The sequence below is a fragment of the Carassius gibelio genome, chromosome B25 (genome assembly GCF_023724105.1).
Source record: "Carassius gibelio isolate Cgi1373 ecotype wild population from Czech Republic chromosome B25, carGib1.2-hapl.c, whole genome shotgun sequence".
NCBI classification, from domain to species: domain Eukaryota; kingdom Metazoa; phylum Chordata; class Actinopteri; order Cypriniformes; family Cyprinidae; genus Carassius; species Carassius gibelio.
Window position 1 is genome coordinate 12,474,086 of NC_068420.1, and position 20,988 is coordinate 12,495,073.

At 35.8% G+C, this 20,988-nt stretch overlaps 5 protein-coding genes across 6 annotated transcripts; 2 read left to right on the forward strand and 3 right to left on the reverse strand.

Annotated features, from left to right (window-relative positions):
- Positions 1 to 79: 79 nt before the first annotated feature.
- On the forward strand, positions 80 to 8,723 carry nedd1 (NEDD1 gamma-tubulin ring complex targeting factor). 2 transcript variants are annotated; one of them, XM_052597314.1, is made up of 17 exons: positions 80 to 850; positions 1,355 to 1,498; positions 1,754 to 1,848; positions 1,930 to 2,046; positions 2,215 to 2,355; positions 2,614 to 2,843; positions 2,943 to 3,144; positions 4,642 to 4,795; positions 4,927 to 5,058; positions 5,155 to 5,199; positions 5,316 to 5,420; positions 5,884 to 5,928; positions 6,031 to 6,185; positions 6,276 to 6,453; positions 6,532 to 6,640; positions 7,747 to 7,813; positions 7,928 to 8,723. In XM_052597314.1, the coding sequence occupies exons 2-17, from the start codon at positions 1,363 to 1,365 to the stop codon at positions 8,030 to 8,032; spliced, it is 2,016 nt and encodes a 671-aa protein (XP_052453274.1). In that variant the 5' UTR covers positions 80 to 850; positions 1,355 to 1,362; the 3' UTR covers positions 8,033 to 8,723. The 2 variants fall into 2 exon arrangements, with proteins under 2 accessions (XP_052453274.1, XP_052453275.1); XM_052597315.1 differs by having other exon boundaries at positions 1,358 to 1,498.
- A 103-nt stretch (positions 8,724 to 8,826) lies between these two features.
- lyrm5b (LYR motif containing 5b) lies at positions 8,827 to 10,571 on the forward strand. The gene is made up of 3 exons (XM_052597326.1): positions 8,827 to 8,958; positions 9,035 to 9,178; positions 9,688 to 10,571. The coding sequence occupies exons 2-3, from the start codon at positions 9,134 to 9,136 to the stop codon at positions 9,886 to 9,888; spliced, it is 246 nt and encodes an 81-aa protein (XP_052453286.1). The 5' UTR covers positions 8,827 to 8,958; positions 9,035 to 9,133; the 3' UTR covers positions 9,889 to 10,571.
- si:ch211-59o9.10 (uncharacterized protein LOC561841 homolog) lies at positions 10,034 to 14,663 on the reverse strand. Its single transcript, XM_052597319.1, has 11 exons — positions 14,507 to 14,663; positions 13,915 to 14,155; positions 13,756 to 13,810; positions 13,124 to 13,616; positions 12,156 to 12,298; positions 11,998 to 12,078; positions 11,789 to 11,912; positions 10,813 to 10,922; positions 10,600 to 10,721; positions 10,428 to 10,527; positions 10,034 to 10,353 (listed from the first exon to the last, which is right to left on the reverse strand). The coding sequence occupies exons 2-11, from the start codon at positions 14,088 to 14,090 to the stop codon at positions 10,294 to 10,296; spliced, it is 1,464 nt and encodes a 487-aa protein (XP_052453279.1). The 5' UTR covers positions 14,091 to 14,155; positions 14,507 to 14,663; the 3' UTR covers positions 10,034 to 10,293.
- A 581-nt stretch (positions 14,664 to 15,244) lies between these two features.
- sycp3 (synaptonemal complex protein 3) lies at positions 15,245 to 17,910 on the reverse strand. Its single transcript, XM_052598093.1, has 9 exons — positions 17,657 to 17,910; positions 17,214 to 17,347; positions 16,822 to 16,900; positions 16,703 to 16,737; positions 16,441 to 16,558; positions 16,262 to 16,361; positions 15,943 to 16,041; positions 15,736 to 15,840; positions 15,245 to 15,490 (listed from the first exon to the last, which is right to left on the reverse strand). Exons 2-9 carry the CDS (start codon positions 17,341 to 17,343, stop codon positions 15,437 to 15,439), a joined length of 720 nt encoding a protein of 239 aa, XP_052454053.1. The 5' UTR covers positions 17,344 to 17,347; positions 17,657 to 17,910; the 3' UTR covers positions 15,245 to 15,436.
- Positions 17,911 to 18,023: 113 nt separating this feature from the next.
- On the reverse strand, positions 18,024 to 20,968 carry actr6 (actin related protein 6). The gene is made up of 11 exons (XM_052598092.1): positions 20,750 to 20,968; positions 20,536 to 20,653; positions 20,378 to 20,446; positions 20,165 to 20,288; positions 19,954 to 20,089; positions 19,822 to 19,878; positions 19,646 to 19,744; positions 18,978 to 19,056; positions 18,674 to 18,845; positions 18,459 to 18,597; positions 18,024 to 18,372 (listed from the first exon to the last, which is right to left on the reverse strand). The coding sequence occupies exons 1-11, from the start codon at positions 20,815 to 20,817 to the stop codon at positions 18,243 to 18,245; spliced, it is 1,191 nt and encodes a 396-aa protein (XP_052454052.1). The 5' UTR covers positions 20,818 to 20,968; the 3' UTR covers positions 18,024 to 18,242.
- Between the last annotated feature and the right edge of the window lie 20 nt (positions 20,969 to 20,988).

A 20,988-nucleotide genomic window follows, 5' to 3' on the forward strand; every position in this document is an offset into this window, starting at 1 on the left:
TAGGAGAGGTATATTTTTAGCAATAGCCAGCAATACATTGAATGGGTCAGAATGATCCATTTTGTCTTTTATGACAAAAATCTTAAGGAGATTATGTAAAGATCATGTTCCATGAAGATATTATGTAAATTTATTACAGTAATTATATCAAAAAGTAATTTTTGATTAGTAATATGCATCACTAATGACTTTATTTGGACAACTTTAAATTTTTTGCACCCTTAGATTTTTAAATAGTTGCATCTCAGCCACATGGAAAGCTTATGATGTATAAATCTTTTTTTTTATTTATTATTATTGACTCTTATTAATGATTAGGTCCAGGGCCACATATGATCATTTTAATGTTGTTGTTTTTTTATTTTTATTTTTATTTTTGGCACTCAAAAACAAAATAAATGACTTAGGAGTTATTTTGTTGTTCTTTGTTTTTCTTTTAATAAATCCGAAAAGTGCACTGCATTAACATCTTCTAGCCAGTGTTCTGTTGATATTAGTGCCAAATATGTTTTGTTTTAATTGTATTTAACAGCACTACAAACGCATTTGAACGCATATTCATTATCATGCGTGTTTATTAATGCAGACAGATAAACGCAATGCTTGTATTTGTCCTCCCCACATTGTGGCGTTGCTGCTTGTAATTCCGAACGGTTCCTGTGTTTGAGCCGAGCGGCGCACCGTAGTGGCGGTTTCTTACTGGAGCTACGGATGTTCAAACTTTATTTATATGACGAAGTTTTGCTTTCAAATAAAAGGACTCATTTATTCTACCCGCGTGGATTTATTGTGAACTTTTTTTTACCAGCATATTCTTCAGCTTTCCGCACTTTTAGAGTCTAAACCGAGGGTAAGTAGCTAGCTGTTGCTAATCAGCTGATGAATGCAGAAACTATTAGCACAACATCACGAACAGCAACAAATGAGTGTAAAAGTCTTTTAACGAGTCTTACAGATTTATTCCATATGCTATTAATCAGAATGAGCGGTTAAAGTCGCTTTTATGTAAGTTAACATGATTTGAATGCGCTCTGAAGTTAAAGAAGATTGCATGAATTAGCTTGTTGGCTAACTGGCATGTAACTTAACTTAGTCCAAGTCACTAAGGATATCTCAAAGAGTTTTAAAGGCACAATTCAGACTGTAATTAATGATTCAGACTACGAATAATACCATGCGGATATAAATCGGTGGCTATACAAAATGTGTTATTAACTGCTAATCATTAAAGTGAGATAGTAATGCTTTAAAGTGCAATACTATAAGATTATTTGAAACTATTATTCTCAAGCATTCAGGATTCTTGTCAGTAGGTCTCACGCCTGACAGCTGTCCGTGTTTTCTCTCCTGGCAGCAGTTGCTATGGAGGACGTCACGCGCCTGGTGTCGTCAGGTGACTGTCTGAAGATCTGGGACTCGAGCTCCATGACGGTGCTGGAGCAGTTCAACCCTCACAGTGCCACGCATCCAGTGGCTCAAGTGTGCTGGAGCAGCAGCAGTATCCTCTAAACCACTTCCACTAGGATTCTGATAGTCTTTCACATGTATCACAGTCATGCCAGTATGCATATGATATACATATGACTTTATAATGTATGGGTATCATCATTTAGAAGAGATATGATATGACTAAAATGTAAAAACATGTATGTACACACTAAGTGCATTATATCAAATGATTAATTTATGCAGTGGCCACTTATGTGGGTTTAGTTGGTATATTATTGTAGGTGTTTGCCTTGACCGTGTTCAGATCAGTACCTGGTCAGTGCCAGCAGTATAGGAGACAAGCTGGTGGTGTCCAGTCTCAAGTCATCTCCAGTTCCTGTGATGGAGCTGGGCGAAGGGGTGAGCTGAGGCCTCGATATCTTCTATCCTGTCTGAATATGTCTAGGTTATGTGTGTCTTATAATGGACTTTTGTTTGTAGAAGAAGCAAACCCGTGTCAGTCTGAACTCCACGTCACAGTTCCTGGTCAGCGGAGGACTGGATAACACAGTTAATATCTGGGACCTAAAGACAAAAAGGTTGCACCGAAGCCTTAAGGTAGCACACGGTTCAATATTATTTTTATGTATATAGATTGCATATTTGACAGTTTCAAAGGACATTCATTGGGAAGTTTGTTGGAATTATGTTCTTCTTCAAAGCAAAAAACAACCACAAATATGTCCCAAAACATCCTCAACCTAATCAATGGCTCTTTCTGTGTAGGACCACAAGGAGGAAGTGACATGTGTGTCTTTTAACGGAGGCGACAGCTACATAGCATCTGGCTCCACTAGTGGAGAAATCATCCTCCACAGTATCACGACCAACCTGTCCAGCAAACCCTTCGGCCATGGGCCAAATGTGGTGAGTGAACTAAACCAAGCTACATATTTTAATTGTCCACGGTTCAGTTTTGTGTAAATTAGAAATATTATCATTGTAAAACTAAAGAAATTTAGTATTTGAGAAAAAAAGACTTTATTTTACAGTACAACTGTTTTATTTTTTAAACGTTCAGTCATTTTGATTTTATATTTGGTGGAAACCTGCAAAGAGACTTTGTTTCATTTTGATGAATCAGGTAGCCCTGTAATATAAATATAACGTGTGATGTCTCTCCAGCCCATCCATGATCTGAGGTACTCTCTGGTGAAGAGGTCTCTGCTGGGCACGGTGTCTGACAGTGGCTCTGTGGCTCTCTGGGATGCTAACACTCAAAAGGAGCTGCATTTGTTCGAGGGGACTCACAAAGCCCCGTGTTCAGGGCTGGCCTTCTCTCCGGCCAATGATTTGCTCTTCATCACTGTGGGGCTTGATAAGAAGATCGTCTGTTATGACACTTCCAGCAAAATGTAAGAGAAAAAGTCACGTTTAATATGTAGTTGGGACACTGGAGTTTGATTTCCAAGCTGTATTGTTGATCAGTTTCATGTGTGTGCTTGTTCTCACAGGGTGTTTCGTAATAAGCAGGTGGAGTCTCCACTCACAGCCATTGATTTTACTCCAGATGGGGCAGGGCTGGTGGTGGGCTCAACGCAGGGCAGAATTTATATGTATGATTTGAGAAACCTCAGCGCACCGGTCAAAATAACCACGGCTCACAAGACGTCAGTGACCTGCATTCGCTTTCAGAACTCCACCTCCAAGTTAAAGGTACAGCTATTATTATGGACATAAACACATTTCTACACAACCACCCTCAGTTTCATGCAAGGTAGTGTTTTTTTGTTTAACTGACTCATTTCCTTCTCATTCAGAAAGTGGGGATAAAAAATTGTATGTTTATTTCTTACATTTTATTTGGTATCTTCTGAAACAGCCGAGGCATTCAGCAGATTTGAGTAAGGATATATTTGAATTGATTTAAGCATGTAAAATGCAATGCTTTTATATGAAATTGGAAATGTAATTTCATTAGTTTTAATTAATTCTATTTGAATTTTTCTTTTTCTTTTAAATAGGATTATTTTCTTAAATTGTATGTTTGTACTTATTTACTTATTGCAGATAACTACATCTTATGTAGTTAAAAAAATATATTCTAGGAATTGTTAATTATTCAGAATGTTCAGATTGAGAATATATTTGAATTGATTCATTGGTAACATGTAGTGACTTTTAGATTACATTTATGTTTAATTACTTTAATCTAATTTAAACTCTTAAACCAATAGAAACCCTTTATAAGCAAACCTATAAATATGGTTTATTCAATTTTGATAGTTTTTTAAATTATCTAGATGCCTGCCTTATTTGTAAAATTTTACATGGACTTGCATCTCCACCACTGGGTGAATTTATACAATAGAAGAACAGCAGTGGCAGGGCAACAAGGGCAGTTACCAGGGGAGACTGTGTTGTACTGCATAGACGTAGTAAGTTTGGCCAAACAGTCTTCTCAGTACGGGCCTCAAATTATTGGAACTGCCTCCCTATGGAACTCAGAGAGAGCACCAGCTATTTATCACTAAATTTACACAAAACTGTAATCATTAATAGTTGGTTTATCTTATCTTAGGTACTGCCCTTCTTTGTATTTTATTTATTATTATGTATCCATTTTGTTAAATTGTTTTCTGTTTTACATGTTGTTGTTTTTTGTTGGTATTTTTTTTTAAATTATGATGCTGTGTCTACCTGCCAAGGGACTACAGATGAAAACTAGCTCTCTAGCTAACTCTGGCGCATTTACATTTTGAGTGTAAAACAAAAAATGTTAATTAATGTGCATTGTCCCTTTTAAATAATAATAAAAATAATAATAATAATGTAGTATTTAAATTAGTGTGAAATTTTTAAATATTTAATTATTCTCATTTTTATTAATGTTTTTAATCATTGATATTTGTATTTACCGTTACTTATAATTGTTGCAACGTCTGATATAGTTTTAAAAATATATTTTAGAAATAATTATTTAAATTATGATTAAAGTTGTAGTAACATGCATTTTATATGAAATAATATGTATGTATCGTGATTCTTATTTAATACGTTTTTTATTGTATCTTATTATTATTTATGTATCTATGAAAAATTTTTGTAACATCTGAATATTTAAAAAATGTTGCCCCTACATTTCAACCATTCAGGATTAATGATACTGACTCTGATTGTAGCTGATATTAAAAACCAGCCGTGTTTCCACAGTCCACTAAAACATCCAGCAGGTCTTCCCAATCAAATAAGAGGATCTCAGTGAAGCTGGGCGGTCAGCAGACGGGACCCTCCACTCCGACATCTACAGTCCCACCTGGTGTGCAAGGCTCTGAATTTCCTGGTGATGGACAAGCCCAAGTCACAGGTCCACCTTCCTTTTTATAGCTAGAGATGTTCTTCCTTATTCAGTCATATTTGGTTAGCTAGGTTACATTGAAAGCCCTGTTTATAGCTTTTGTAATGGTTCTATAGGTAGTGAATGTTTTGTTTTTGTAGGTACTGCTGGCGAGGTGTTCTCCAGAGAGGCGGAGGGTCAGCACAGCCAAGACCAGCTGCCGAATATGGAGAAATTTAGCAACATCGGTCGGAACAGCCTAAACTTGGATATTTTCTCCCCTCTCAATGATGGTGAAATCCTTGTATTGCCCTTTTTGAATTTTTTTTTTCGTCATCTGTATTCTCATTTTTACGGTCCCTTTCTGGACTCTTCCATCCTCTCTACAGGTTTCAAAACACATGGTTTTGCTGATACTCCAACTTCAAGAAATGGTGAGTGTTTTATTATGCTCCATTGTGTTCAATAAAAGACAGAGTTCACGAGATTTTGATTGTTGTATGTTAATACATGGCTAAATGTTTGCTTGGCATTCCTCTTTGGTTTTTAGGAGGCAGTATAGATGTGTTCTCGAGGGAAGGGGAAGGCCAGCACACCACAGACCGCTTCAGAGTCGGCCGAAACAGCTTGGACATCTTTTCACCTGTACGAGATGGTGAGGAAACTCTTTCACAGCTTTGCCCTCTACATGCACTAGATGTACATTACTCTTCCGAAAATTATGGATTTCTTATGTTTTTGAAAGTCTCACCAAGGCTGCATTTATTTGATTATAAATACAGTAAATTCTGTTATTGGGAAACGGGATTACAGTTTAAAATAACAGTTTTCTGTTCGAATATATTAAAAAACATAATTATTTCTGTGAAGCATCATTTCTCCCATCATTTCTCTCATGATTTTTTAGAAATCAATCTAATTTGCTGTTCAAGAAACATTATCATATTATTATCAATGTCTTCAAAAGAACAGAATTTATTTGAAATAGTATTTTATAACCTTATTGAAGTCTTCTCTGTCGCTTTTGATCAATTTAATGCATCCTTGCTGATTCAAAGTTTTAATTAAAAAAAAATCCATCTATCTACACTTTAATTGTTTGTTAATGATCTCTATAGATTACAAAGGACAAAGACTGAGTGATGTATCAAGTGGGAAAAAAGGCAAGTTTGCGCAAATGGCATTTTAATCAACAGTAATGAGAGTAATAAGAACAACAAGGTTTCATTTACTTTTACCAAAATTAGCATTTCCTGTGTTACTAGACTTTGAATACCTACCTCATTTCCCTGGTGGGTCGTCCCAGAGGAAGACCCCACTGGGCACTCCAGGAAGTCGCTGCTACAGTCCATCTGTGGTCCAGACTCCTCCACCAATCAAAGAGGAGGAGCCCATCACTACCCCACCGCAACAGACTGATGTACAGAAAGGCAGCAAAGTCACTTTATTTAAAATCAGATATGTTTTTGCATTTATAGATGACATTTTTTTTTATCTGGATTATCGACAGGTGGAGAAGAATAACAGTCTCCGGCAGGAGTGTGATGTCGTCACAAGCACAGTCTCTGCTGCTCAGTCTGTGAACACAGCACAGTACAGCAGTCCTGAGCCCGCTCAGAGGAGAGATCTGCCCACCCAGCTCACCTATGATTCGCCGGTCAGCGGAGCTCCTCCTGCAGCTGCACCAGGTGTGTTTGAATGGGCCACCATTAGATTAAAAGTCACTTTAATGGGACACTGTGAGTGATGGATGTTTTGATCTAAAGCTTTAGCAGCGGCAGTCGGATCTGGAGCCGAGGGCCGTGAAGCTCCGCTCACCTCCATTCAGATGAACTTTGTCCGTAATATGATCCATGAGGCCCTGGAAGACTTCAGGTGAGTAAACACCCATTAAGAGTAATCTAGAGATCACTGATTTCAATTTAAAATGACTTTTTCTATTTTTATATATTTTGAAATGTCATTTATTCCTGTGCTACAAAGCTAAATTTTCAGCATCATTACTCCAGTCTCCAGTGTCACATGATCCTTCAGAAATCATTTGATTTCCACAAAACTAGTCATAAGAGTACATTTTTTTGAATGAGAATCTGAGGGTGAAAAAAATAAAATAAAAATATTGAGAAAATCACCTTTAAAGTTGTTCAAATGAAGTCATTGGCAATGCGTATTACTAATCAAAAATGTAATTTTGAGATATTCACGGGAGGAAATTTACTAGATATCTTCATGGAACATGATCTTTACTTAATATGATTTTTGTTGGCTATTGCTACAAATAAACCTGCGCTACTTGTGCTCCAGGGTCACATAGTAATTTGATGCTCAAGAAACATTTTGTATTATTATCAGTGTTGAAAACAGTTGTGCTGCTTAATTTTTTTTGTAGAAACTGCTAAATTGTTTCTTCATTTTTTAATAAATGAAAAAATTCAAAAGAACAGCAATTTATATGAAAACAAAATCTTTTGTAAGATAAATATCTTTGTCACTTTTGGTCAATATAATGCTCCTTGAATACAATTAGTAATTTTATAAAAAAAAAATAAAAAAAAACATTACTGACCCAAATCTTAAGCTAAACGGTACTGTATATATCAGGGTTATTACAGTTAACAAAAACAAAAGAAAGTTATTGTATTTCAGTTAGATGTTAAGGAATCATTTCTTGTTTTCATTTAGTTTAACTTTAATGAAAAAACCTAAAACGAGTAAAAAAAGTAAACTAAAAGACAAAAGAGATGATTTCTATAAATGTAAAAAATGTATTTAAATTACTAATGAAATCGAAAATATCTAAAATAATACTAAAATAACACTAGTGTGTGTGTGTGTATATACAGTACATAGACATATAGATATATGTGTGTATATTTTTACTAATTAAACCATATATTAATATTTAGATACTATCTAGATAGAATATTCAGATGTTGATAAGAGTCATTTAGTCATTAATGGCTGTTTTGTTGTTTCCTCAGGGACACTTGTCATAGAGACATTATCAATCTACAGGTGGAGATGGTTCGGCAGTTCTACATTCAGCTGGTAAAATTTTCTCTTTTACACACCAAATGCATCAAGTAAAAAAAAAAAAAAATATATATATATATATATATATTTTATGTCCCTTGCTTTAATCATGCCACTCTTCTTTTCCAGAATGAAATCCATGGTCTGATTGAGAAATACTCTGTGAACGACTCCCTTATTGAGGAGATAGAAAGACTGAGAGAGGAAAACAAACGACTACGAGCCAATTATTAAAGACATTCATAGACGTGTGTCTCCCAATGTGTAAGTCCGGGAATACTAGTGTGAATCAGAGAGGACAGAGAGAAGCTCATGTTTCTACTAGTGCCTTCACTCTGCAGACCACCGCTCACTGTCTGCTTCATTTGTCATATTGGCACACACTTTTGTATTTGTTTCAGGTTATAAAGAGTGTTTTTGTAAGATTTCTATGCCTTAATATCAAACAGCAAAGAAGAGAACACACTTTTTGTTTTTCAAGGCGTGTTTTGTATATCCTAACTAGTTTACAGACGAGTCGCATGTATTGGCACTTAGGATGTGTAATCGTAAATGTTGTAGAGTGAAGAAACATCTCAGTGTGAATCTTGCCATTATGGATTGTGCTCCTTCCTAAATTTTGTCCAGATTATTTTTTGCAAACCACATGCCAAAAATGAAAGGAAACTGGTGATGTTGTGCAAGCGTAGGCAGATCTGTGCCTTTTGCAGCTTCAGAAGGTGTGTATTAGAGATTATTTGAATGCCAGTGCTTTAATACATGACATTTTGAATCAGTTTCTTATGTTCTTGGCAGCACATTTGGCAACAAAAAGCAAATGACTAACTCAAAACCATTATCTGTTGTACACTGTGCTCCTAATCCACTATTATTAGGTGTCTTCCTATGGACTGGCCTAAATAAATTATTTCTGCATTCATGTGTAGCCGTGTTTTGTTTTCTTTCTGTTTCACTACAACCACGGAATAAGATGTTTGCGTTGTTTTTTATGTTTACGTCTATGTTTCAGCAATAACGTATTTGTAACCAGCTAGCTCGTGTATCGACTTTTTCATTAAAACGGGTGAGGACTTTTATTTTGACTTGGTGTATTCGATGACAACAGAAGTTACATTCCTGATTGTTTTCATTGCGTCCAAAGGGCAATGAGACATTAGCAAGTAAGTAGAAAAACAAAGTTTGTGTTTTGATTGTACAGCAATACATCTGAAAACTTATGTGGTCTATAAACTTAAGGTGTTTTCATCGCCGTCCGTTTTGGAAAAAGCCTTGGCTGAGGTAACTGGTCAGCTGAAGTGTTTGGCTGAGATCAGGGGAATCACTGGGGTTTGAGAAATGGCCAACTCACTCCGAGCAGAGGTAGTGCAGCTCTACAAAACTGTGAGTACACTGCCCCCTTCTGCCTTTTAATGCCGTGAAAACAAAGTGTACAATTACACATATTCACTAACCTACTTTATCTTCTTATTGACTGTAGCAAACCTCTGTAATCTTCAAAGCTATGAGTCAAAGGTTAACTTACACAAAGCGTTTCGCCAGCCATTTTCATATATTCAGTTGTTGTATAAATAATCGTAATTGTACCCTTTATTGTACAAAAATAAAAATTCTTCATTTTTAGACCAGATGACACAAAGATCTGCTGAGGCATGTTCCTACTAATTATTTTTGTAAAAACATAAACCAAGACTGAAAAGTATTAATTTGACTTAAAATTGAAATTACAATCTGCCTAATATCAGCTAACTATATTAAATCAGTCTTCATTTATATTAAGAGGATAAACAAAGTATGGGGTGGGGGAAAAAAAACACATTCGGCACACAATGGTGACTCCAGGCAATAGAAACTCATAATCCTGTCTTCTCTTCTGATTCTTCTGCTTGAAGTTGCTGTTTCTTGGACGGGAGTATCCGAAAGGAGCCGACTATTTCAGAGACAGGCTGAGGGCTGCGTTTGCCAAGAATAAGGATGTGAGCGACCCTGAGAAGATCAAAGAGCTCATCAGCCGAGGAGAATTCGTGGTGAAAGAGCTCGAGGCGCTCTATTACCTCCGGAAGTACAGAGCCTTGAAGAAGCGATATTATTAGACAGTAAAAAAAAAAAAAAAAATCGCATGCTGCACACTGCTTGATATTCACATAAACAACAGCAGTGAGAGAATGACTTTAACATCAACATATATTATCTTAACTACACATTTTATCGCTATTATAATAAAAACGAGCAATAAAATAAAATAAAACGATTTTATTTGATGATCCAAAATTCAAGTTCAGCTATTGCCAACAGGTTTTATACAGTCGTGTCTGATATGTTTTAGAAGGATCTTTCTAAATAAAACAGTGCTTGGCAGTGCTTTATGCTGGTTCAAACATCAGACACTATTTTGTATTTAAAAAGCATTTAATAACACTCAAACTGAGACGGTTTAAAAGTCAAATGGTGTAACTTGAGCCGCTGTGAGGTAGATACTGAGTCCTGAAGTTGTGCGTTTAAGAAAAACCACCACACTCTGATACATCCGCTCTGCAGATGGGACATGTGGCGTTCTCCTGTAACAAACAGAAAAATGATTAGTACAAAGCAGCTGTGAATTATTGGATTATGTTGTTAAAACAAGCTGGACCTTCAGCCAGCGGTCGATGCATTTGACGTGGTAATCGTGGAGACATGGAAGGATCCTGAGTCGTTCACCCGCTTTGTATTCACTGAAACAGATCTGGCAACTGTAAAGAGAGTGTGATTAAACTATTGCATTATGGGAAATTTATTTTGTTGCATCCAGTTGTGTGACTTACTCTGTCTTTCCTGCGCTGTGTGCGGGATCGTATGTTTTTATGGGCAGCCGTTCGATCTCGGCCTTTGTCAGAGTGTTCTGGGCTACTACAGCACCTTGTTGCTCCTCGAACGCTAAGAGAGCCTGACAAAGAAACAAACGGTGTCAGAGAGAAGACAACATTTTAGAATCGGGAGTCAACCATGTGATTTCTGTGAATTAGCAGAACTCAAACCTCATAATTATTTCCCTGACTGTCATCAAACAAGTCCATGTGCAAGTGAGATGCTTGTCTGCGACGGGAATTGCGAGTTCTTCCAGTTTGACCACGGCCCTGTTGTCTACCTGTCCAATCAAAAGATAAAAATAAATGTAATTATATATATATATATATATATATATAAAAAACAGAACTGTTTTCAATATTTTTTTAATAATAAAGACCTGTTTCTTGAAGGATCATCTGACACTAAAGCAAGTAATGGCTGCTGAATCACATTGCAGCCTTACAATTATTTACATATTTAATATATAATTTTAAATGGTTAGAAATTGTAATAATATTTCACAATATTGTAGTTTTTTTTACAGTCTTGGTGAGCATAAAATACTTTTTTATTATTTAACACACACACACACACACAATATATATATATATATATATATATATATATATATATATATTTTTTTTTATAATTATATAACAATATATAACAATATATATATATATATATATATATATATATATATATTTTTTTATAATTATATAACAATATATATATATAACAATATAACAATATATATATATATATATATATATATATATATATATATATATTTTTTTTTTTTTTTGGAGTAGTGTGTTATTTTTCAAATTTATTGTTATGTAATTTTAGCATTATGTTTTTGACCATGCTGTCATGCCTTGTGTGTAAAAAAGATGCACTACAAATAAAATGTATTATTATTATTATTATTATTATCATACAATATATAGAAATTACATAATTGTTATTTCAATTATACTATAGCATGTTGTATAATATCTAGTATTGTTATTTTATTTATATATACTTTTATTGCATATTATAATGGTAAACAATATCTACAAACCAATTCATATTTATTATAATTAATGTTTCATACACATTAATTAAAACCTGCTTTTAATTCAAATGAAATCATCAAGCAGACAGAGATTGTCGACTCACGGGGTTGCTCTCCAAAGATGGCCTGCTGCAGCTCTGAAAGCTCAGAGGGTGCGTGTGAGAAAGATGCAGAGTTGATCACTGAGGCCCAAGGAGAAATCCAGCCCAAGCCAACATACGGATCAACCTGCAGAAACCATGCATTTTTGTTTGAGTGTGATCACAGCACTGCATCATTCAGTGCTCCAAGTAAAGCAGAAAGCCGAACTGACCATGTGGTTGTGGTTGTTTCTGCTGGGAGATCTGCTCTGTAGCCTCTGCTGCTCCATTCGCTCCTCCATATCAAACTGTTCCTGCAAACAGCAGAATAACAGATTTAGACGCTTCTCTATTGTTTCTCCACAAGGATCAGGAGAGTGAAGCTTCGTACCTGAAGGCTTCTGGCATACGCTTCATCCTCGGCCATCTGAACGGAGCGAACCACCTCGACATCATCAGCATCATCCTCTATGATGACAATATCTTCTGGTATCTGACATACAAGTGAACTTGCTGGTTCTTGCATTCTCTTTGCTATAAAAAATAAAATACAAATTTTATAGAAAATACATCTAACAATATCCTCCTGGCATTTAAAGACATAGTCCATGCAAAAATGAAATTTGCTGAAAATGTACTCACTCTCAGGCCATCCAAAAAATTTGAATCAATAAAAGAGTCGTATCTTAGCTTAGAAATGACGGTTTAAAATGAAAACCCTAATGATGGATATGTTTATTACAAATATGCAGCTTTTCACTTCATAGGATGTTAACCCTCTCAGGTTCAAATTAAGTTTTAGTAACTTAGTTAAAATATGTATCTGGAGTAATAAGGTTTTTAGTTACTTTACTGTTGCAAATCTGCAACGCCTGCCTTGAGAGGGTTAAAGGTATAGTTCACCCAAATAGCAAAATTATGTCATTAATAACTCACCCTCATGATGTTTTTCTTACCTTTCTGGACATGGACATTATACCGTACACACAGCTTCAATGGAGAGACTGAGAGCTCTCGGACTAAATCTAAAATATCTTAAACTGTGTTCTGAAGATAAATGGAGGTCTCACGGGTTTTGAACAACATGAGGGTAAGTTATTGATGACATAACTTTGCTATTTGGGTGAACTAACCCTTTAACTCATGGACTGGAGATGTGTGGATTACTTTGATGTTTTTATCAGCTGTTTGGACTCTCATTGTGATGGCACCCATTCACTACAGAGCAATCACTACTGAGCAAGTGATGGAATGTTAAATTTCTCCAAATCTGTTCAGATGAACAAATAAACCCTTCTAGATCTTGTCTGGTCTGAGGGTGAGTACATTTTCATTAACATGGATCCTGTTTATCCATACCTGCATCCAGCAGTGAAGCTTCATGCTCTATTGTGTGTAATGAAGAGTGTGCTGATGTACTTTTAGAGGATTTAGATTTGGTCTTTTTGGACCTCTGTTCCCTTCCATTGCTGGAGTTTAGTGTTTTTTGCTTAGAGGGGTGACCCATTACTAGCAGCTCATTTAAATATGCCGGATCACTATTTTGATCCAGTGCAGACGTGGAAGACCCAGCTGAGGACGAGGGTTTGGAAGATGAAGAAACATGAGAAGCAGAGGAGGCTGTTGGACGTGGAGACTCCAACCATGTAAAATCAGGGGGTAAAAGAGACGAGGCCGTTACAAATCCGTTTGCTCCCAGTGGAACGGTGGAGTGTCCAGGCAGTGTGCTTGCACTTGAGTCCTCCAGCCTGCGCCGCTTCATCGTTCTCTGGGAGCTTGGAGTGGTGCTCAGGTAACCTGGAATGTGTTCATGTCTTTCCCATTTTCTTCCATCTGAACAGGATGATGTTGCCTAAACCGAGCATACAAACAATTATCAATGTAATTCCCCCTAAAAAAAAAATTATATTTTGCCTTTGTAATTATATACTGCATGCACTATACAGAAATAGAAATGTATTATAGAATTGCATTCTGCTCTTTTCTCTTACCACATTTCTGTCGCTATCTTTCTGGGAATTACGTTTTCTTCTGTGAAACAGGGGGCTGTAAATTGAGGACAGATTCCTGTCATTGCTGCTGATTATGAACAGTCTACTACATAGCAAAACAGTAATAATTCATATCAATATTTACAAAGGAAATGGTACCTAGGGGTCTCGGGAACAAAAGTGGAGGAAAACTCCTGAAAGTGTCCATGGTCTTCAAACAGGGGGTCAGTGTCGTTTAGCAGACAGGCGTTATTCAGAGAATCCGGCGTGTCTGGCTCCAGACAGGGACTGTACAGAAAACTGCCGGACTCGGAGCTCTCCTGGGTGTCATCCATCTCTTCGATTATGGCTTAATGTATATATACTTTGGCTATAGCTGACAGACTGTGTGCGGATAAGTCTGGGAAGGGAATAACAATTCAGGAAGATACATAAAAGCCTCTGTACACGCAGTGAGGCTGCATAATTACGCTCACTTTAAATGTAAATATTTTATACTTAATATCTTAATGATCTGTTGAAACGTAGTCTTTTGCTAGTTAAACAGCGTTCATAATATTCGTATGTTTGTGATAACAACAGTAAGATACTGAGGGGTAAACTGATCCGTGATCGGTTGGATTCGACGTTTTATCGAAGACGCTAGTAAACGGTTAGCAAGTCACATTGTATTAAGATCGCCTAAATGGCAATAGTTTACAGAAACTCTTGTGTTTTTATTGTGGAATTGAAATAAGGTAACTTTACTCACCATCTTTACGAAACATACCACTACAAAAAACAAAATTCTTCGCTTAGATATCGCATCAGCAAATAGCGAAGTCACAATGGAAAACACCGCCATAGAACTTTCGATTTGTCTTCCGGTTACGCCACTTCCGGAACCTGAATCGTTGGATTTGTATTTAAAGGACCCTTACATTTTTACTTACTCTCACATGAAGGAATGGCCTTGTTTACTTAAGTCAAGTCACTATATATGAATAAATAAATAAATATATATATAAATGAATTCAGACACACACAAATGTATATGACTTGAGACGCAAAAACCTCTTAAGTACGTCTGAGATTGTTCTTTCAAATGATTTTTATCAGACTCCTAAGAAAATATCATTGGACATTTTTGAAAATAAAGCATTCTACAATTAATTAATAACCTTTCTTTGCCATTAAAGTGAAACCAATCTTAAAATGAGAGCCTGAAAAAAAAGCTAATTAAAAAAAAAAATATATATATATATATATCAGCCAAACTTCTTTTAAATATACAGTTTGTAATTTCTGGGAAAGATAATCCAAAATATCGATGACCCATGTTGCACTAATCAGGTTTTTCTCTCTATATCGAGAATATCCCACCCTCTAATGCCATCTGCTATTAACTAGCAAACAAAAGTAAAGAAAGACTAAATTAATGCATAATAATAACAAAAGTCCTTTAGTATATCCCAGGCAAACCTTCAACAACATGCCTTAACACAACAGAAAAAAGAAAAATGAATTTATTGGATCTTTAATATTGACACAGGAATAAATTATTTACATATTATTATACAATTATGGATTAAAATGAACAAACTGATGGAAAGAAATACAGAGACTCTACATTCTTTTTTAATAAAAGAAACCTTCCTTTTAGAACGTAAGGTTGAGTCTTCTACAGAACTGACAGATGTTTTCAGAACAGCATGGATTGGAGGGACTTCCGAACAGTGGCCATCTCCTGTTGTTGCTGGAAAAATAAAAAGTGCAATTATCATAAATCCATTCTTACATCAACTCATACACTGATCTGAATATGCAATTTGTGTAAAATGGTTTTGTGAACTTTTTACAGAAATTCCTTCAGTTTTTTATAAATGGGCCCCAATGACTAAACCAAACCGGTCTTGAAAATGTAGCATGCATCACATTTAAGGGCTTTTTAAAACTGACATTTGTAACATCTTCTTGTAATCTTTTTGTTGAAGCACTCACCGTGTCCATCATTATCTTCTTCTGCAGCAGGGCCATCTCCTTTCTCAGCTCCATCTGGGTGCCCTGCAGGAAGGCTTCATGGCTTTTCTCCATCTCCTCCATGTTCTGCACACAAATTAAAGACCTCCGTCGGTTCAGCCAAATGATGAAAAAAAAAAAGGTCTCGGTTCAATTTCAAATCATTAAAGAGATGATGGCATCTGTGACCTTGACAAACTGCTCATAAAGGTCTTTGATGGTTTTCATTTTCTGGTTTTGCACAACCCTTGCCTGCTGGAAGAGCTTCTGCTGCTGGCGAAACAAATTCTGTGAAAACAGAAATTAGGGAGTTCAAAGGCCCGGTGTGAGACGTTTACGTCAAACATCTCTAAATGTCTGCTAGATATCTTGAAAAGCTGCATTATATTTTTCACAAGACTCTTAATCCTTATAATATTTCCTCTCCCTTAATGTGATGCTGTGCCCCAGAATGACATGTTTCAACTTTTACAACTTATGACTACATTTTTATACGTCTGCCGCTTACGTTCAGCTTCTCCTCCTGCTCCTCAGATTTCTGAACGTCGGTCTCCCACTGCTGAAGCACAGAGAGAACTTGCTGAGAATAATCTTGTGTCAGCTTCTGCCTGCAAAGAATAAAAAACATGTTTGTGTTGGAACATCAATGACAAAATGTGTCATTTTCCACACAGTGCATTCATTCACCTCTGATTCTGCTGAGTTTTCCACATTTGCTCCAGTTTCTGAGTGCTGCCCTTTAAGGAGTTTTTGGTGAGAACCTCCAAGCGTTTCCTTTTGGTCTGCATGGCCTTGCTGATGTCCGCTAAAAGGCAATTCAGTCAATGTTTATGAGTATAAAACAGTATTTCAAAGCCGGTTTTATTCATTTAGCTAATATTAGGGGCCTTTTTGTTCAGAAATATGGACTAATTATATTTTTGAAGTGTCCGTGGTGAACTTCACTTACCACCAAATCTTTCCAGCATAGTTTGAACCTCATTCCTGAGATAAAGGACAACAAATGATTTTTGTTTTCAGAGAAAGGGCTTCATTAATTCAGCCAGGAGTATATATTTCAGTACTTACCCCACACCTGCATGAAGTTCATTGTCTTCAAACGTATCTGCAGATCTTTTCTTGCTCAGCTTGTCAATGATCGGAGTTTCTAATGTAACGTAACAAAATGAGAACAATATACAAACAATCTTTACAGCAACATCACTTGTTATATATATATATATTGTTATATATCTTATATAAGACTATTATTAAATAATTGATTCATTTTATTTGGCAAATTATATAGACTTTTGTAATTCCAATATAATTCTTCAATATTATTATATCTCTCTTATTAGCCTGTTAATACATTTCTGATTAACTTACCTTAGAATACCACAGTAAAGCCTCTAATGCAATCACTTTACTTACCACCAAATATGTTTTTGTAAAAGGCATGATAAAATACACAGACACACCATCTCTGGTATCATCGTCAGACAAGCTTCCTTTCTTTTCCTCCAGAGTGTCGAAGTCAAACGTCTTCAGGTCTGTGGAGCTGTCAGTGTGTTTGCTCTTCTTGTTCTGTTTTCTCCCGGAAGTGGCCATCTCGCTTTATGAAGAGTATGTAACGTTAGCTGTTGTCTGTTATATTTAAATACAAGCAGAAACAAAATACAAACTCCAACATGCAAAAATCAAATAAATTTTCGATCATGATATCGCTCAGCTTATTTTTTAAATAATTAAAACACTAACTTTACACGAAAATGATTTAAACCAGATACTATAGCCTACATAAAACTATTTTATTCACAAAAAAAAACTAAAAAATAAAACATACGTTCATAAACACATATTCTAGTAAGGTTATGTTCTTGACGGAATCATCTGTAAATTAACTTCACATACGTTAACTTACCTGAGGAGAGTATAAATGGCTGTGATCTCTCTATAAACAATCACGACAGTTTAGAACACTATCAGAAATGTATTGACTTTTGAATACTATAAGTTATTCCCTTGCAAGTATTTAGAGAAACTGTAAAATATGTTCATTTAGTTATGGACAAAATCCAACAACGTTTGACAACGGTTTGAACTCGCGCGTCTCCGAAGTAGATTCCCGCCGTTTTTATTTTGAGCGCCAAAGGATGACTCACCGCGCGCTGATCACGTGATGCATTTTAATGACCAGAGGCACTTCATAATATTAAATATTAGCTAGCCAACTCTTTAACTTAAACATAAGATATTTATCAATTAATTGGATTCAAAACAAGTGGAAAAAAAGTACAACTGCTAGTTTTATTTCTACCTTACACATTTTAATACAACATATATACATAACGTTCTAAAAATGGGGGAAAACAACTAAATTATGACATTTAATGTGAAAATCTATGTTGAATTGAATAATATTGAGTGTAATGTACAGTATGTATGCCTTTGTACAGCTTAGTTTTCATACAACACATATAGGGTTCAAATTTTCAACTCATGTGCAGTCACACATCAAACTTCTCCTCGCAAACATAGTGTCCATTTTCCTCATAATCCTCTCGCGTTACCACCAGCTCTTCAAAGTCAGGGTTTTCAGCCAATAACTTTCCTCCTTCCCATGGGTAACATACAGGACTGAAAACAAAAGACACAAATTCTGTAGTCTAGATTGTTAAAAACATATTAGTGTCAATCATTCTTTCAAAACTCTCAAAACATACTTCTGTGGCAGAACAACAGAAACTTCATATTCTACAGGAGCGAGTGCCCGGACTTCTTTGTAAACCCGATCTCTGTATCCAGGGAACAAGGCGCTGCCGCCAGTAAGAACAATGTTCTTGTAGAAATGGGGCTGCATCTCTGGACATAAAAAGAGCCTTATTATTAATGCATTCATATTTTAAACTTCACATGCATCAAATGAGAGGCCACCTACCTTCTGGCATGTTGTTAATGGAGTGGACCAAAGCCTCAGGTATGCCCATCTCCTGAATGCCAATGTCAGAGGGGTGAAAGAGCATCTCTGGCACTGCAAACCTCTCATTGGTGAGCCGCAGAACCTGCTCCCCAGTTTTATATTTGCCAGTAAAATTCATCTCCTCTCTAGGCTACAGCACATTAAGAATAAAAAATAACTGGATGAGTACAAAATCAAGCATTGCATTTTTATTTTTCATATTCAAGAATAGGGTCACAAGAATAGGGTTGCAGTATTTACAAACTGGTATACATCTGCTTACCTTGCAAAATCCCTTTTTGATAGAGCTAAAATCTGGCAGCACATATTCTGTCACAACTGTATTATCTTCTCCTTTCAATCTGTGACATCAACAAAATTAATTATACTTAGATTTTTTTAATTTTATTCTGTTAACCAAAGCTGCATTTATTTGATCAAAAATACAGTAAAAAGGTAACACTGCAAAATATTATTACAATTTAAAATAAGTGTTTGAATACAATAAAATGTCATTTATTCCTGTGATGACAAAGGTGATTTTTTTTTTAGCAGTCATTACTCAAGTTTTCAATGTTATATGATCCTTCAGATATCATTCTAATATGCTGTTTTGCCATTCAAGAAAAATTTCTTAATGTCAAAAACCCTTTCTGGAGCACCTTGTGATTACCAGAAGCGCCCCGGTCAAGATCATTTTTCAAACATTTCTTAATATCAACGTTGAATATGATTTAAACAGTGATACATGTTTTTTTAGAAAACTTTGATGGATACAAGGTTCAAAAGAACAGCATATATTTGAAATATTTTGTAAAATTATAAATGTTTTTACTGCATTTTTGATCAGTTTAATGCATCTTTACTGAATAAAAGCATTACTTTTGTTCTTGTACTGTATGTGTTTATTTACAGTATATATGCACAACAATCCAGTTCATCCATACTTACTGTGAAATCTCCATGTCCTTGTAGAAATCTTGTGACACAAAACACACATCTTCCTTGACCTGATTGATCACATAAGTCTCATCCATCACATGCAGCTGTCTTTAATACAAAATTGTCACAAGCTATAACGAAGAACTGACAAAAGAATCTGCATATTTAAATGGTCCAAAGCGTACCTGTATGAAATGATCTCCTTCAAATGGTTGGTGAGCAGCTTTCCTCCTACATTTATCCTAGGAAGTGCAAAGAGATTCATAAAAAGATCTGTGCATATAGAATTATACAGCATTAGGATAATTAGCACTCACCTGCAAATGCCCTCCTTCATCTTTCGTCCTCTGCAATAAGGAACGATGTGTGTGGAGGAGAAGCCGCTGTCCACCACGATGCAACACAGCTCAGAGTTATTCTCATGGAAGTACCGATGAGCACTCAAAGATCCAGCTGAAAAATAAATTTCATCCGGTTTATAAAATCATCTGGTAGCGTTCTAAACTTAATTAAGAACAATAAATTTACCATTAACTCTGAGTACTGACTGGAACTGATAATCTTCAAATAAAATCTCATTCATTGATTCCTGAATTGAGCTGAAGTTGAAGTATGGTTCTGTTATCACAATGTTGGTATCTGCAAAGTCCACCTGCCAACATATTGTGCACAGGCTCTGAATATCTCATGATGCTCAGTTATAAAACTTAAAACGTCTAATGTTTGTGATCGTTAAAATACCTTAAACATCTCTTTTCCAAACAGATGATCCCAGACTTTGCGCTGCACATCCCAGTTTACAAGATACCCCTGATATATAGATGCAGAAGAGATGACCTAAGAAACAATTCGCTTTATACAGCTTGCAGAGAAGTTTCTAATTCATATCGAGGACATACCTTTTGAAAAGGAAGGATGTAGAAGAGTCCAGACGGGTCTTTGATTTCATCTAACTGATTAGCTGTGAATGTTTTCAGCCTGGAGGTCTTTGAACGGAATTGGCAGTTTGGGATAACACTAATGGAAGGGGGGAAATCGGTTTAGCTCAATATAACTAACTTAAATCAGAATATGTTATAAACAATAAGGAATGCATATTAATAATACACTGACCTGACTTTCTCATGACTGTATCCAATTTTAGCGAAGTACGCACCATTGTCTAAGACGAGTGTTGACATTTTAACATCACAGGTTAAGCTGTACAAACGTGTTAAGGTAAATTATGAAGCAAAGCTCATTTTTAATTTAGAATTCTAAGTTAACTTTTGATAAATGAACATGCTGCTCTATGGGCGTCTTCTTCTATGCTTCAGATCCTAAGTCTGAAAACAGTACATGCACAAGCACCC